The 14,847-nt window shown below is 43.4% G+C and overlaps 1 protein-coding gene across 4 annotated transcripts in view; it reads right to left on the reverse strand.

Moving 5' to 3' along the window:
- Positions 1 to 14,847, reverse strand: part of Tbc1d1 (TBC1 domain family member 1) — a 201,924-nt gene that overhangs the window by 186,383 nt on the left and 694 nt on the right. For all 4 annotated transcript variants that reach the window (XM_087583787.1, NM_001427317.1, XM_087583792.1 and 1 more), the window contains 1 exon segment: positions 2,007 to 2,515. In XM_087583787.1, the coding sequence (XP_087439913.1) occupies positions 2,007 to 2,423 (417 nt within the window). In that variant the 5' untranslated portion in view covers positions 2,424 to 2,515.

Consider the following 14,847-nt stretch of genomic DNA (forward strand, 5'->3'; position numbering starts at 1 on the left):
ATCCCTCTGGGAGCATCTGTTTCCCTCCTTGCTTCTGCGAATGACCTCTGAGGCACTAGCCAGAGCAGCAACCACGGAGTCAGTGAGTCGAAGGAACAAACAAAATGAAACTCTACAAATCCACTGCTGTCCCTTGACATCTTCAGGGGACTTGTTCCAGGATCCCCACAGACACCAGAACTTGCAGATGCTCTAATCTCTCATACAAAATACAAGAGTTTGCAAATAGTCCCCACATAAACTCCTATATCCTTCAAATAACCTCTAGATTGTTGAAAATGCTGGGCATACAGCCAGAGCTCTGTGAATTGTTAATATAGAGCAGAAGGGAAAGAGTGGGGCTGGAGAGGTGGCTCAGTGGTTAAGAGCATTGACTGCTCTTCCAGAGGTCCTGAGTTCAAATCCCAGCAACCATGTGATGTCTCACAACCATCTATAATGGGATCTGATGCCCTCTTCTGGTGTGTCTGAGAACAGCAATGGTGTACTCACATATAATTAATAAATAAATATATCTTTAAAAAATTAATAAGGGCAAGAGTGTACATGTTCAGCATGGATGCAATTTTTGGCAAATATTTTCTATCTGCTGAATCCACCGACTTGGAGCCTACGACTGTGGAGGGTCAAGATATACTTGGCATGGAGAAGATTCATTTCCAAATGATATTTTTACACCCTGGAGAGTTTGCAAAAGAACCTAGAAGGAAATAATAGAACATGCTGGCATTTCTATTCACATTTTTAAACCTGAAATTAGGAAAACACAGCTGGTCATAGTAGGGCACTCCTGTGACCCCAGCATGTGGGAGGTGGAAGCAGGAGAATTAGCAGTTCAAGACCAACCTCTGCCACATTAGGTTTGAGCCCAGCTTGAGCTCCATGAAACCTGCCTTTAAAGAAAGAAAACAAAAGGACAGAAAGGAAAGCATGAAGACCTCAGACTGTACTGACATTTCCTTAACTTCACTTGGTACAAGTGGCTCCAGTTACATCAGGATGCTTATGCCCAGCACCTGAAACAGCAGACATATTTGTCGTGTCAGTCGTGGGGTTAGCTGTGACACCCATGACTGTCTCTTGGGTATTATTTCCCTCCATGGGTCCAGTTGAGAAAGTGCCTACCTAGATTCTATTTTCATTTTTACATGCACTGATATTCATGAAATGACTGGGCACCTTGAAGTGAGGCCTGCAAAGAACTACGAATAATTCTGGTCGCCATGCAAGTGGAAACAGGCAGGAAATGGCAGAGTGGTAACCTCACCTCATACATTCCTCTCAGACACATCATAATACCGGGATGATGAGACCTGACCAGAAGCTGGTGACAGGAAAAAGGCACAAAAAGAGTCCTGATTGTATCAAAACTTAAGATTCATAGCTCCTGTTCTTAGCAATGACCTCTGTATGAGTAAATGTTATTGGTGCCTTGGGAAACTGACTAAAAACATATTTATGTGGTTTTAAATAACTATAATTTTTCTTAGTGGTTTATTAATAACTTAATTTTTTTCTTAAAGAATGTGGGGATCACTGACCTAGAACTTTGCTACTCAAAATGCAATTCACAATGGAACAGCCTGTCCTTCACCTGGTCACTTATGAGAAACGCAGTCTTGAGAACCACCAGACACTGAACCATTTTTTTTTTTTAACTTTAACCTCCATCACCCATGGTTCACACTTGCATTGCAACTGGAGAGCCACTGAAGTTTTGAAACAAAAGCCTTGAGTAACATGAGCCCTGACAATGCAGCTCTTATCTATAATTCTAGTCAGGTTTTTCTGTTGAATGTTTGAACCCCAAAGCTTATCATTTTAAATATATATTATAAACATCCTTCAACAAACACTATAAACGATCCCCATAAGCCCCACATTCTGTTATGCAATCTCTGTATAATGGCAGCGTTTTCTCATTACTCCCCGTATACTTGAAACGAGCGCCCTGACCCTGACTCTGACCACCCATGCCTTATCTTTTGATCCCCGTCTCAACTTACTTTTGTTTGATCATCTGCTTTAAATACATAGCAGAGGCTCTGCTGGTGGGCAGCGTCCTCCTTAATGAGACAAGCGAAGTAGCTCGGGTCCTGACTGTTGTGAATCAGTTTGTGAACACGCTGAGGCTTGCACTCAAAGATGCTGGAACAGATCAGGGGGTCCCACGGTTGACTTTTCCTCAGGTCAGGTTCGCACCGTAGTCCGGAGGGCGAAACCCAAAGGCGGACTTGCTTCATCCCAGGCTCCTTTTTGGAGCACTGGCCACTGAGTCTTCGTACCTCGGCTACCACCCACGGCAGCATGGGCATTGTAGTGAGAGAATGCACGGGTAAGGAGCCCACTAGCTGCAAGCCGAAGTCCACCGAAACCTCGTTAGGGAACGGATGCTTCCTCGCTGTGAATGTGATTGCCTCCATCTTGGGAGAGGTCTGGAAAGCCAAGAAAGCTTGCTACTATTTTCCTACTATAAATGAAGTAATCTATTTCACATGCTTCTGAGGGCAGCATCCTGGGAGAGAGAGAAAAAAAACAAACAAACAAACAAACAGGGCATTAGGATTTAATGAAGCCACAGCGACAGCTACTTGCCGAGTTGTTATTCTGGAATTTAACAGTTTGAAAGTAAAATGTAAGAAGAAATAGATATTTGTTCGAATCAACCCTGCCCAGAGTGAGATTTCCTGAAGTTGTACTGCACCTAAAATTAACCAGTTACACCTGAAAATGGTGTAACTGTTACACTCACTGTGGGACACAAAGACCCTCCCGGGAGTCTGTTGGAGACTAGGAGCCTCATATTTGTCAGGGGGAGAAAAGTATGGTGCAGGAGGCGGGCTAGAGAGATGCTCAGGTTAGGACCACTTGTTGCTCTTACGGAGGACGTGAGCTTAGTTCCCAGCTCCCACATGTTGGTTCACAGCCATCTGTAACTCCAGTTCCAGGGGATCTGATACCTCCTTCTCACCTTTGCAAGTTCTAAGCATGCACATGACGCACAGACATACATGCAAACAAACACACTCACACATACAATGAATAAATCTAACACACACACACACACACACACACACACACATTAAGAGCACAGGAGAAAATGAGATGGCTCTGACAGTTACAGTGTCATGGAATTTTACCAAGACAATAAAACTTAGTAGCGGTAATCCACCCCCAAAGGAATCCTGTGAGGAAAAAAAGTATCAACCATCACTCTTCATAGTTTTCTGAAGTGGACCCATTTTTAACAGTTGACCTAATCACTTAGGTTAGGATACCTTCAAATTTAGGTTTTCAACAAAAACCCAGGACCTCGTTCATTCTAGGCTACTGTCCTACCACTAAGCCCCAGGTCACAAGCAAATCTTTTTTTTTTTTTTTGGTTCTTTTTTTCGGAGCTGGGGACCGAACCCAGGGCCTTGCGCTTCCTAGTTAAGCGCTCTACCACTGAGCTAAATCCCCAGCCCCAAATCTTTTTTAACTTTACTTGATTTTTTTTTTTGAAGCAAAGATAGACAGGTTTTTTTGTTTGTTTGTTGGGGGTTTTATTTGGCTTACTTTTTAAAATGTATGTGAATGTTCTTGCCTGAATATATGTATGTGTACCACATTGAATGTCTGGTACCCCAGGAGGCCACAAAGGGGCACAGAGTCCCCTGGGAACTAGAGTTATAGATGGTTATAAGCCTCCATGTGGGTGCTTGGAACCAAACTGGGTCCTCTGTAAGAGCAGCCACCGCTCTTAACTACTGAGCCATCTCTCTAGCACCAAGAGGTGGTGTTTATTAATTATAATTAATTATAATTAAGATGGTGTTATAATATTATTTTAATAATAATGTTAAGCACTAGCATCAGGAGAAAGAAAGGAGATGGAAAGAAACTGAGACATACTCAAGGACATGGGCATGGGCATGAGAAAGCTGAGTCTCCAATACTCAACATGTAAAGGGCCCCTCTGGAATCTGTGTAAAGCAGAGGCTCTCAACCTTTCTGATGCCGTGACCCTTTAATATAGTTCCTCATGTTGTGAGGACCCCAATCATAAAATTATTTTGTAGCTACTTCATAACGGTAATTTTTCTACTGTTATGAATCATGATGTAAATACCTGATGTGCGGGATGTCTGATATATGATCTCCCAAAAGAGTTTCGACCCAGAGGTTGAGAACCACAGATGTAAAGGGGTTGGTTCTGATACTTTGATCAGGAATTTGTTTACTGACGCTGAAGGTCCTTGCCCCCAATTGGTTTTTGATCTATTAATAAAAATGCCAGTGGCTAATAGTTGGGCAGAAAGAAAGAGGCGGGACTTCCAGGTTCCCATGGTCTAGGAAAGAGGAAGAGAATTGAGATACTTGGGGAAGAGAAACAAGGCAGACTTGGAGCTACAGGGGAGATCTTCCAAAATGTAGGCAGAGAGGGAAAGCGATCGAAAGTGTCTTGGGCAGCAAGACCAATGGGCTACACAGAAGGTAACTGGGCAAGTAAGCTGAGGGCAGATTTAGAGATGTTGAGCTAGGAGTGATGGTAAGGGCAACTAGCTGCAGAAGGCTTCGAAGAGCCTGACCATAGAGCTGCCAATAAGCCAGTTTTAAAACAAGCCAGTGTGGCTGTGTCTTTTATCCTCGGATCTGAGATAGAGCTTGGGCGGGTGCATGCTTTCAGTCAGCCGAGAACACAAAGTGGTGCAGATAAAACTACGTGATACACACAGGAGAGGCTCAACTCACAAATTCATACTCTGTTAACATATCCTTGGTACTTATCATGTTCTAAACACTAAGGTAAAGATTAGTTTGATCCATGAACTACAAGCCCACACTTTAACCATTGCCACTTTATCAACAGATGTCAATAGTATCTTTTCTAAACCCAAACTCTCTTGATTCACTTCCTTTCTGTAACATCAGCATCTATCCTTGATTTACCTTAAGCTTTAAAGCTCATCCCAGGGGATGGTGAAAGCCTTTTGTGCAAACTCAATGGCTTATAGCATCTCAAGCTCTATTCACCTCTACCCTGACCCAGCCTTGAATCCATGCCTCCCTGTGGAGTACTGATCTGACACAGGAGAATCTCCAGGAAGGGACTGCACCTGTCTTCTTCGCTCTGACTCCCCACTACCTGACACACAGTAGGGCCTCCTCAAGGATATCTAAAACTACCTGACTCTAAGTCTGACACAGAGTGGGGCCTCATCTTAAATAAAGTACGAGAGAATCATCTCTTGTCCTCAAAGGTTGATGACACCGAAGGATGAGAAGAATGGGCATTTTTCCTTGACTTCGAACCACCTTCAGCCTCAAGTCTTCCTTTTCATTTTCTCACACAAATCTCTCCCAGATATTTTCTTCTTGCTGCCTTCTCTCCCAGTTGCCCACCCATTTCTGCTTGCGTCCTCACCTGCACTGGAACACCACTCATACTGCATGCATTAAAGCAGGTCTTCCGGGTTGTGAAATCCAAAGACAGCAAAGTGGTCCTACCGCCCTGCTCCCTCGGATGGCTTTCCCAGGCAGGCCACACCTGCCTTCTTCTTTCTGTTTTCCTATTATCATAACCTTGTGTACATATGTGTGTGCACGTGTGCAGTGAACATAGGTGGAAGTGTACACGGAGGACGGATGTTGCTGTTGACAATCATTCCCCAGCACGGTTCCAGCTTATTCATTTAGGCAGGGTTTCTCAATCAAGCTCAGAGCTTCCCAATACAGCGAGTTTCCATAACCAGCTTGGTCTGAGGATCCCCTGTCTCTACCTTCCCAGTCTGTAATTACAGGTAATTACATGTCCAGCCAGCATGTTTGAGGGTTTTGGTGATCATAACTCTGGTCCTCACACTTGCATGACAAGCGCTTACCCAACCATTTCCCCAGCCTTTGTATAGTTCCCTTTTGAGACTTTTCCGGCTCTTGCCTTACCTGTTGGGTGCTTGTTTTCCTGTTACCTGAAGGTCCACAACCTCTGACCCCATTCTCTCCCCTTATTACACCTGCTTTTTCCTTAGCCAACATTATCTTTTAGTGCCAACAAGCACATTCAAATACCCAACGTTACTGGCAATTTTACACACACCTAGTGTTGTCTTGAGGCAACTCTTATGAACCAGGAGATCAACGTTCTTGAAGAGCTTGTCACAAAGTGACATGGAAGAGTTAGCATCTGGTCCCAGAGGCTGCCATCTTGACTACTAACCCCACATACAAAATGAGCTGACCACAGACACTCTAATAAGTTCCAGATATTTTTCTCACAGATTCTTTTCTGAGTTCAAGTTCATACTTCTATCTCATCTTCTTTGCTGATAAGCACCTCAGCCTGACTATCGTTGTTTTACAACTCAGCCTCATCTCCCCACCCCCCTTCCTAGAACGTCTCCTCCAGCACCACTGTCCGTTTACTCTGCTCACTGCTTTCCCCTCCTAGAGCAAACACCTAAGACAACCAACTTAGAATGAGAAAAACTTTGCTTTGGCTTAAGACTGAAGACCTTCAGACTGCGATGGCTTGGCTGCATTGTTACTCTTAAATGAGAGACATCTTGGCAGGAAGGTGTGGCAGCTATACCACTTAATTCACAGGAACAGAAGAGAGGACAAGGAAGGGCCTGGGGTCCCACCATCTTCTTCAAGGGCACAGTCTTAAATAACTTAGAGACCCCATCCCCACCCCACAAGGCTCACCTATTAACAGTCCCCTCACCTCCCAGGAGTGGCTTCTCAAAGGCCAAGCTTTTGCCATGTGGACCTTCTGGCAGCATTACGGGTGGATATGACAGCACTGACCACAGGCTCTGAGATTCCTCTGCCATTCCATCAGTCCTGACTCTACCATATAAATATATCTGACCTTTCTCTCCCCTAGGGAATGCTTCTGCTGTTCTACCAGTCACCACATGCCATGAGCTCTACAACATGAGCATTCTCTTGGACTCCCAAGCCTATTCTCTCTAATATCCAGTTCTGTACACTTCTTGGCTCTTAAGATAGAGATACAGTCACAGTCCCCGACTAAGATGTAGTTTCTCATGGCCTGGTGCCACAGTACATGCTGTTCCATTCCCCTCTTTAGAACATCAAACTTATCACTGACTGTAAGGGGCCACACACATATATGTGTGGGTATGTGCACATGAAAGCACTTGTAGCTGACAAGCTGGCCTTCACAGATAAACTGCTAAGGGAAGAAATAAGATTCCTGCCTGGAAGGTTAAGGACTAACAGCAATGACCAGAGTCAGCATTGATGCTAATTTCCCAACTTCCACAGGCCAGATGACACCTGTCACAATGAATTCTAGTAAAAGAAGCTGGCTTAGGGAACTGCATTATGGGGAGAAGTCCATCCATCCATCTTGCACCAGAGGAAGTCACTGTTTTTATCAACCATAGATGTTTACAGTAGAAACATGATGAGGAATTAGTTCAGAACAAAGGCCTTCGGTGTCTGCTCAGGAGATGTGTAGAAACAGAGACCCAAAGAGGAGAATCATCTCTCAATCAGCCCCACTTTCATCCTTTGATTCCAGTCTAAATATTTACAGCACTGCTAAAGCAACCACAGCCACTTTCTTCCTAGTAAGTCAGAGCCACCAGCAGTACGTCCTTTCTATTACTAAACTCTGAGCCCCAGCATTGTGTTGATTTTAAGAGTCTGAATAGGCTCCTTTAACAGGATTGCAAGCTTTATAAACTGCTAAGGTTTGGGGTTAGAAAAAAATCAATATTCAAATTTTAAACCTTTTCTAAGATAGAAAGGAAGTCTGTTCTTTACTCTGTTTTCCCATATTTCATATATATGTATGTACATATTTTATACATGTATGTATTCTAAAAGTAACATTTTGTAGTTTGAACATAGCTTAGAACTAATTTTCAAGTTTTTTTATTATTTCTAACTATGTGTATGTGTATGATATGTGCACATGAATGCAGGGGCCCTTGGAGGTCAAAGGTATTAGGTTTCTCTGGAGCTGGACTTACAGGCAGTTGTGAGCCACCCAAAGTGTTAAAAATCAAGCTCTAGTCTTCTTAAAGAGTAGTATACACTCCTAACTGAGGAACCTCTCAAGCCCCGGTGCTATAGGTTGGCTTTTTTTTCCCATTTTAAATATTCAAACCTTCAACAATAAAGCAATATATTATTTCATGCCTGAAAATATTTTATGAAAGTGGGAATCTCTCCCTCTCATCCTCTAGTCTAGTGCACAGCCACTCTTGGTAACAGATAGCCTTAAAGTTCATAGTCCAGTAAATAATATTCTCTCCCCTTTTACAGATAAAAGCCTGGCTTGACGTCCAGTACTGTAACTGAATCTGCTTTAAGTTCTAACTGTTGACAGCTGCTAATCCCAAGATGTGTTTAAAGAAACTCTAGAATCAGCACAAAGGACAGGCCTGAGTCTATCAATTATTTTAGGTAATGTACTTTAAAATCAGGTGGCAACAAGCACGACAAAACCACTTTCTGCTTTCTTGTCATTTCAGTCCCTCTGTGAACAATCCCTCATTGAATTAGTTCTGTCATTTTATTGGCAAAAAAGTATTTGAATACTTCAGGTGCCTCACTTTCCAACCACCTGCACAGGATCCTGGCCTGTCTGTGAAAAGAGGTTAGACCTTAATACTGCTTAGAAAAAGAATCAAACTGAAGCTCAATACCATACATAATTATTTCTGAGTAATTCAGATTATCCTAACATAAGTGTTATGGTTTATATGAACTGGCCCCCGCAGGCTTCTGTTCTAAGTAGTGGGTGCTGCCATTTGGGGAAGTTGTGTGACCTTTGAGATGTGTGGTCCAACTGGAGACAGAAGTGGGCTGGCTGCTGGGGACAGGACACTAAAGCTATATCCACCTCTGGTTTCAGCCCACTCTCTTTTCCCATTCTGTCAAGATGTAAAGAGTCTCACCATGCTTCCCAAAACACAGGCTGGCCCCTTTCCTCCTGCCAATCACAGCAACACAGGTTGGCCAACTCTACCCACCATGATGAACTGGTATTTCTTGAGCTCATGATCCAGAATGAAGTCTTCCCCCTTCAGTTGCTTCTGCTTGGTATTTTGTTAAAGCAACAAGAAAAGTAACTAATGCAAGGAGATTTAGGGGTAACTTAGGCTAGGTAAATAATCATATTATTTTTCAATCAAAAGTGTCATGAAATAAATGAAATATCCTATAATATTAGCAAAATTACCTCATTGTTTTCAGAACTATCTCAAGTCACCTCACTTTCAGGAGCGAACATTTTGCATTTTAAGTTACTGTGTGAACCACCTATACTGAGGTCCCTTCTGTCTTGTAACCATAGCAGTAAACATCTTGACCTGTTCCTAGGCTCTTTTTAGTAAAGTCATGTGTGTACAAGCCTGAACCTCTCAGATAAGCTTTAAATGTGGCTACCCAAACACAAGAGCGTGCTTTTCCTGGAGCCCTTTCAATAATCTTGTTAACAAGATCTGGTACCCCTGAAAGGATGCACTTAGGATCATAAAACTTTAAAGAGAGCAGGTCCTTTCAAGCCATTTAGGAATTCCCCTCATATATGAAATGAAGTGACTAGGTCCTAGAGAAGTGGCTTGTCTAAATTAAGTGACAGATTTGGGACAGTCCAGGCCCCTGACTCCTATCCACAAGCTGGAAAGAACCTCCATTTCCCCCATGAGAACACTTTCAAGAGTGAAGTTAAAAAAGCAGGTCTCTTAACTTCTCCAAATCTGAAGTTTATTCTTATAGGGGAATAAAATAAGATCGTCTCCAAGTTTCTTCTGTTTCTAAAAATCTGGTGACTGCGATTTCCATAATGCAAGATACCAAATGTCCTCCACATTGTGTGAGGAGATAAAGCCGTCTTCGATTTGAGGACAAAAATGTGGGGGAAGTACATGATGGCTAAGAACAAGAGAAATCCGGGTTCAGAAGCTGTGCAGTGGGAACCCTCTTTCTTCCTGGCTCCATAGCAACCCATCCCAGCAAACCACAGAGGGTAGGACAGGATTTTTCAATAGCTGACCTGGGGAGTTCCAGCTGTCACCTGCCCAAGTACTGCAGAAGGGTACCAGGGCTCAATGTAGTTGGGGTGGATGCCCTGGCACTCGAAGTGATGGCATTAAAAAAGGGATGGAACCCTTAAGAGGTAGGGCCTACTGTTGGGTGGTTGAATGGAGGCCCCCCCCCTCATGAAGAGATAAATACCCTCTCATGTGGTGAGTTACTCCTGCAAGAATATATTAGTTCTCACAAAAGGGGGTTACTACAAAGGAGTCTGTCTGGCCTCTCCCCTCTTTACTACTCCCCCTCTTTACTCAAGACCTCTACTTCTCACACATCCTCAACTTTGTGATGCTATTCGCCATCATTATGTCACAGCCAGGGTGCCCTTACCATATGTCTGTTTCTTGACATCCTAGTTTGGTTTCTGTTGCTGTGGTAAGACACTGACCAAAAGCAACTTTAAGGGGGGAAGGGTCTATTTGGCTTACACTTCAACATCACAACCCACTACTGAGGGAAGGCAGGACAAGAGCTTAAGATAAGAACCTAGAGGGCAGGGTTGGGGATTTGGCTCAGTGGTAGAGCGCTTGCCTAGCAAGCAAGGCCCTGGGTTCAGTCCCCAGCTCCGAAAAAAGAAAAAAATAAAGAAAGAAAAAGAAGAACCTGGAGGGCTGGAGAGATGGCTCAGCGGTTAAGAGCACCCGACTGCTCTTCCAGAGGTCCTGAGTTCAATTCCCAGCAACCACATGGTGGCTCACAACCATCTGTAAAGAGATCCGATGCCCTCTTCTGGTGTATCTGAAGACAGCTACAGTGTACTTATATATAATAAATAAATAAATAAATCTTAAAAAAAAAAAGATAAGAACCTGGAGGCAGGAATTGAAGCCAAGACCATGGAGGAATACTGCGTATTGGCTTGCACCCCATGGCCTGCTCAGCTTGATTTAGTATACAATCTACAACCACCTGAGTAGGGGCAGCTCCACCTACAATGGGCTGTGACCGCCCATGTCACAAATAAGAATATGCTCACAAGCCAATCTGATGGTGATGGTTCCTGAACCAACAGTCTTCTCGGGTGATTCTTAGTTTGTGTCAAGTTGATAAAAACAAACCAGCAAACAGGGGGTTCGGGATCTCACCAGAAATTGAAGCCAAATAGGCTTCCCCCCCCCCCTTTTAAAAAGTGTCTAGCCAACAGGGTATGATGGTACATGCCTTTACTTTTTTAGCACTTGGGAGGTAGAGGCAGGTGGATCTCTGTGAGTTCAAGGCCAGCTTGGTCTACATAGTGAGTTTCAGGACAGACAGGGTTACACACTGAGACCCTGTCTTGAACATCAAAGTTTTCAGCCTCGGGTACTTTAGTTACAGTGATGACATTTTGGAATGACTTCTTACATAAGTCAGAGCTAATTCAAGCCAGTCCTGTAGCCTGTCGTGCCCACTTCCTATATTGTCTTATACTCTGTTATACAGGTTATGAATAACCCCCCCTCCTGCCTGACTGCTTCGAGTAGTAACAACATTCAACACAACACAGTGCTCTGTATCCATTAACTGATGTAACTCAAAGCCACCACAGACAACTGAGTGAAGAAACTGTGAGGGCACTTGCCAAGGTCAAATGTTTAAGTACAGAATGGGGACTTGAACCTGGCTCTTCTGGCTCTTGGGTTCATGCTTACCCTTCGCTGCTGGAGAAACACTTGTAGCTAACGACCTCTGGACATTTGATGCAGATGCCCACAACTGAGGGGGCTCCACTTTATCTTCCCATTTCACAGGAGGGGTTACCTCTCTAATAAATGGTGAAGGCGAGATTTGAGTCCAGACCTGTCCTGTGTTCAGCTCCTGTTCTTCTCACTCAAATAGAATGGTTACCACTCAAGCATCTTTATGATTGGGGTAACTTGTTTGTTCTACCTAAATTTTCCATGGCCTTAGAATTTCAAGCTTAATGTCAGAGTTAAAATATAAAGTAAGTGAACAGAATAATAAATACCAGTAATTTTAATTCAGTTCTGGGCATGTTTTAAGTACTCTAAATGTTTATGTTCATAAATTCTGACAAGCCCATTAGTATTGTCTTACTTTGGAAGTACAGATTCATTTATTCCATGTAATATTTGCTTTGCTATTATGTTTTTATTTCTCTGCTAGGTATTGAACCTAGGGCCTCATCCACACTAGGCAGTCACTCCAACATTGAGCTATATCCCCAGTCCCTTTTGCCTTTCATTTTAAGACAGGATATTGCTTAATTAACTAGGTTGGCTTCCAACTCTCCATCCTCCTGCCTCAGCTTCTACGGTAGTTGGAATTGCAGGTGTGTACCATCCTGTTAAGAAACGAATAATGATTTGAAGTTAAATGAACTTGTCATCTTTTGGGGGAGGTGTTGTTTGGTTGGTTCGGGGGGTTAGGGCTAGAATTGCTTGTCATCAAGGAAGGCCACAAACTCACTACATAGCCAAAGTTGACCTTGGTCCTCCTGAGCCTCTTCCTTCCACAGTATTAGAGAGTACACCCAAAATAGGTATTGTCTTGTAAGAGACAAATGGTTGCTGTTATTGGAACATCAAACTCAGAATTAATTGTATTAGTTAGTACTAAGGCGTATTTCCTATACTCTTCCTGATCTCATCAAAGCCTAGTATTAAGATTATTTCATACGATCTAAAACTTTCCTACGTATTTGCAGCTTGAGAAGGGAGCCATTGCCTTTAGACCTACGAACCAATCAAATTGATTTTTTTGACTGAAAAATATCAGAACTCTTGACCATGGAAACCAACGTATCTTTTGTGAAAAATCTGCTTTTAAAATGTTTTCATTGAAAGAACAGGGTTGAGAAGGAAGAAAGGGGGGCAAGGACAGCAAAGCAGCTAGTGCAGGAGCAGCTCTGAAGACAGAGTCCATTTCGTTAGCTCTTGGGATGTGAATCCTGCCACACACCCTGGTGCTGGAACCTTTCTGTCATTTTAAATGAACAGACTATGCTTCTCCAAATTTAATGTCCAAGAACAGAACAGGGCGGACAAGGCTGAGAGACAGCTCAAGTACTGGGATTACCTCAGTCATTAAACTTGAGAAGGGCAGTAAAGCAGACACAGAAAGGGCAAGGCGAAATAACTGTCACACACACACACACACACACACACACACACACACACACACACACACACACGGGTCCTCACATGAGCATATAAGTGCTTCAAGTTTTTTTGAGAATATAGAAATTTGGGACTGAGGCCTCCTGGGGTGGGGGGATTCTGGGAGTTTTCATTTGCTGAGAGAAAAGAGAAGCATATTTAAAACAGCATTCTCCAAGCATTCTCATTGTCTTCCTTGTCCCTTATTCTATCAAATAGCTGTTGGGGGAAGGGAATTAGGTAGTCCTTCTCTAAGGGCACATCCTAGAAAATAATGAGCCACAAGTAGCTCCTACCAACCCCTGGCTCTGCACCTTGGCCATGGTCTTCTTAGTCCAAGTCTTCTGGGAATGCAGGATCAGAGATTGACAAAGGCTAGATAATGAGCAGATAGGGGACAGTCAGTGATCCTCCCGCCACCCATCTCCTCCAGAGTTCCTCAGGTACTGTGAGAAAGTTGACCTTATATGTTAGAAGGGTTGTCAGGGACCCCCTCGAGCTCTCCATAGGACACATAAGGGTAGGTTGTGGTGGGGAGGCCCACTGCGAAGCTCTCCTTTGGTATTAATAAATCATAACTACAACGATGCTTTTCCCCCTTTTCTACTGGTTTGTAAATTGCTGAAGAAGTACACACACACACACACACACACACACACACACACACACACACAAAGCATCCCTTTTAATGGTCCTCTGCTGATTTTAGGCTGTCCATTGCACCACCATTGGTCCCTTGGTCATCAGTTAATATATGCAGTCTTTTATGGGGTACCATCCTACTCACTGGTGTGTCTACCATGGCACATCAACTCACAGATAAACTTGGAGAGTTGGCCCTATAACTCGGTAGGAAAACACTTAAAACAAAACAAAACAAAACAAAACAAAACAGGCCCAGTTTCCCATTTCCAACCGGGGTAAAGCACTTTTCTTTCATGCATCTTCCTGATTCCTTAAGAAAGTCCTCAGGGTTCCCCGGGAGGAACTGATTCTGCAGAAGGGGAGCCCTGTGAATGCTGAGAAAAGAGAAAAGAACCCAATTGCAAAGCTAGTGAGATTGAAAAGTAGCTGCGAAGAGGTGCATTCCTACCTCTGGATACAGCTGCCCTTTCTTCTCCCATCCCACCCCTTCTACCTCGAGCAGGCTCCACAAACAATAAAGCCTTTCTCCAACTCACAGGAATCCCCAATTAAATCTAGGGGGCTTAAAGAGGGCTCTTTCATCAATGTAGATGCAATGCAAAAAGTTTAGAAGTTTAGACTTGTAGAGACAGCTGAGTTCCTGGGTGTGACCCATTTAAATTAGGTCATTCAAAAACTCCCAACACCTGATTCTAAATAAAAGAACGCTTGCAGTCACTAGGAGGACGGAAGAGAGGTGTATGTAGGAGGTGAATGCCTGCCATCATCAGTACCAAGGCACTTAGGATGTTTGCTGTGAAGAACAATCATCACTTTCAATTTCTTTTCCTTTTTAAGCAACTTCCGGAGAACAAGCCATTTAAAATAAAGTCACAACCAGGAACGCCACAACTAAGTGGATTTCAAACAAAACGACACATCTTTTAGAAAAGAAGAAAGTTGGAGTGAAGTTGGAGTTAGCCTCTTACTCGCGTAGCAACCCGGAAGCTGCTAGAAAACAATTAAGCCGGGTTTCAAAATGACCAGCACAGGATGTGCCCAAAGAAAG

This window comes from Rattus norvegicus, chromosome 14 (genome assembly GCF_021556685.1).
Source record: "Rattus norvegicus strain SHRSP/BbbUtx chromosome 14, alternate assembly SHRSP_T2T, whole genome shotgun sequence".
Taxonomy (NCBI): Eukaryota; Metazoa; Chordata; class Mammalia; order Rodentia; family Muridae; genus Rattus; species Rattus norvegicus.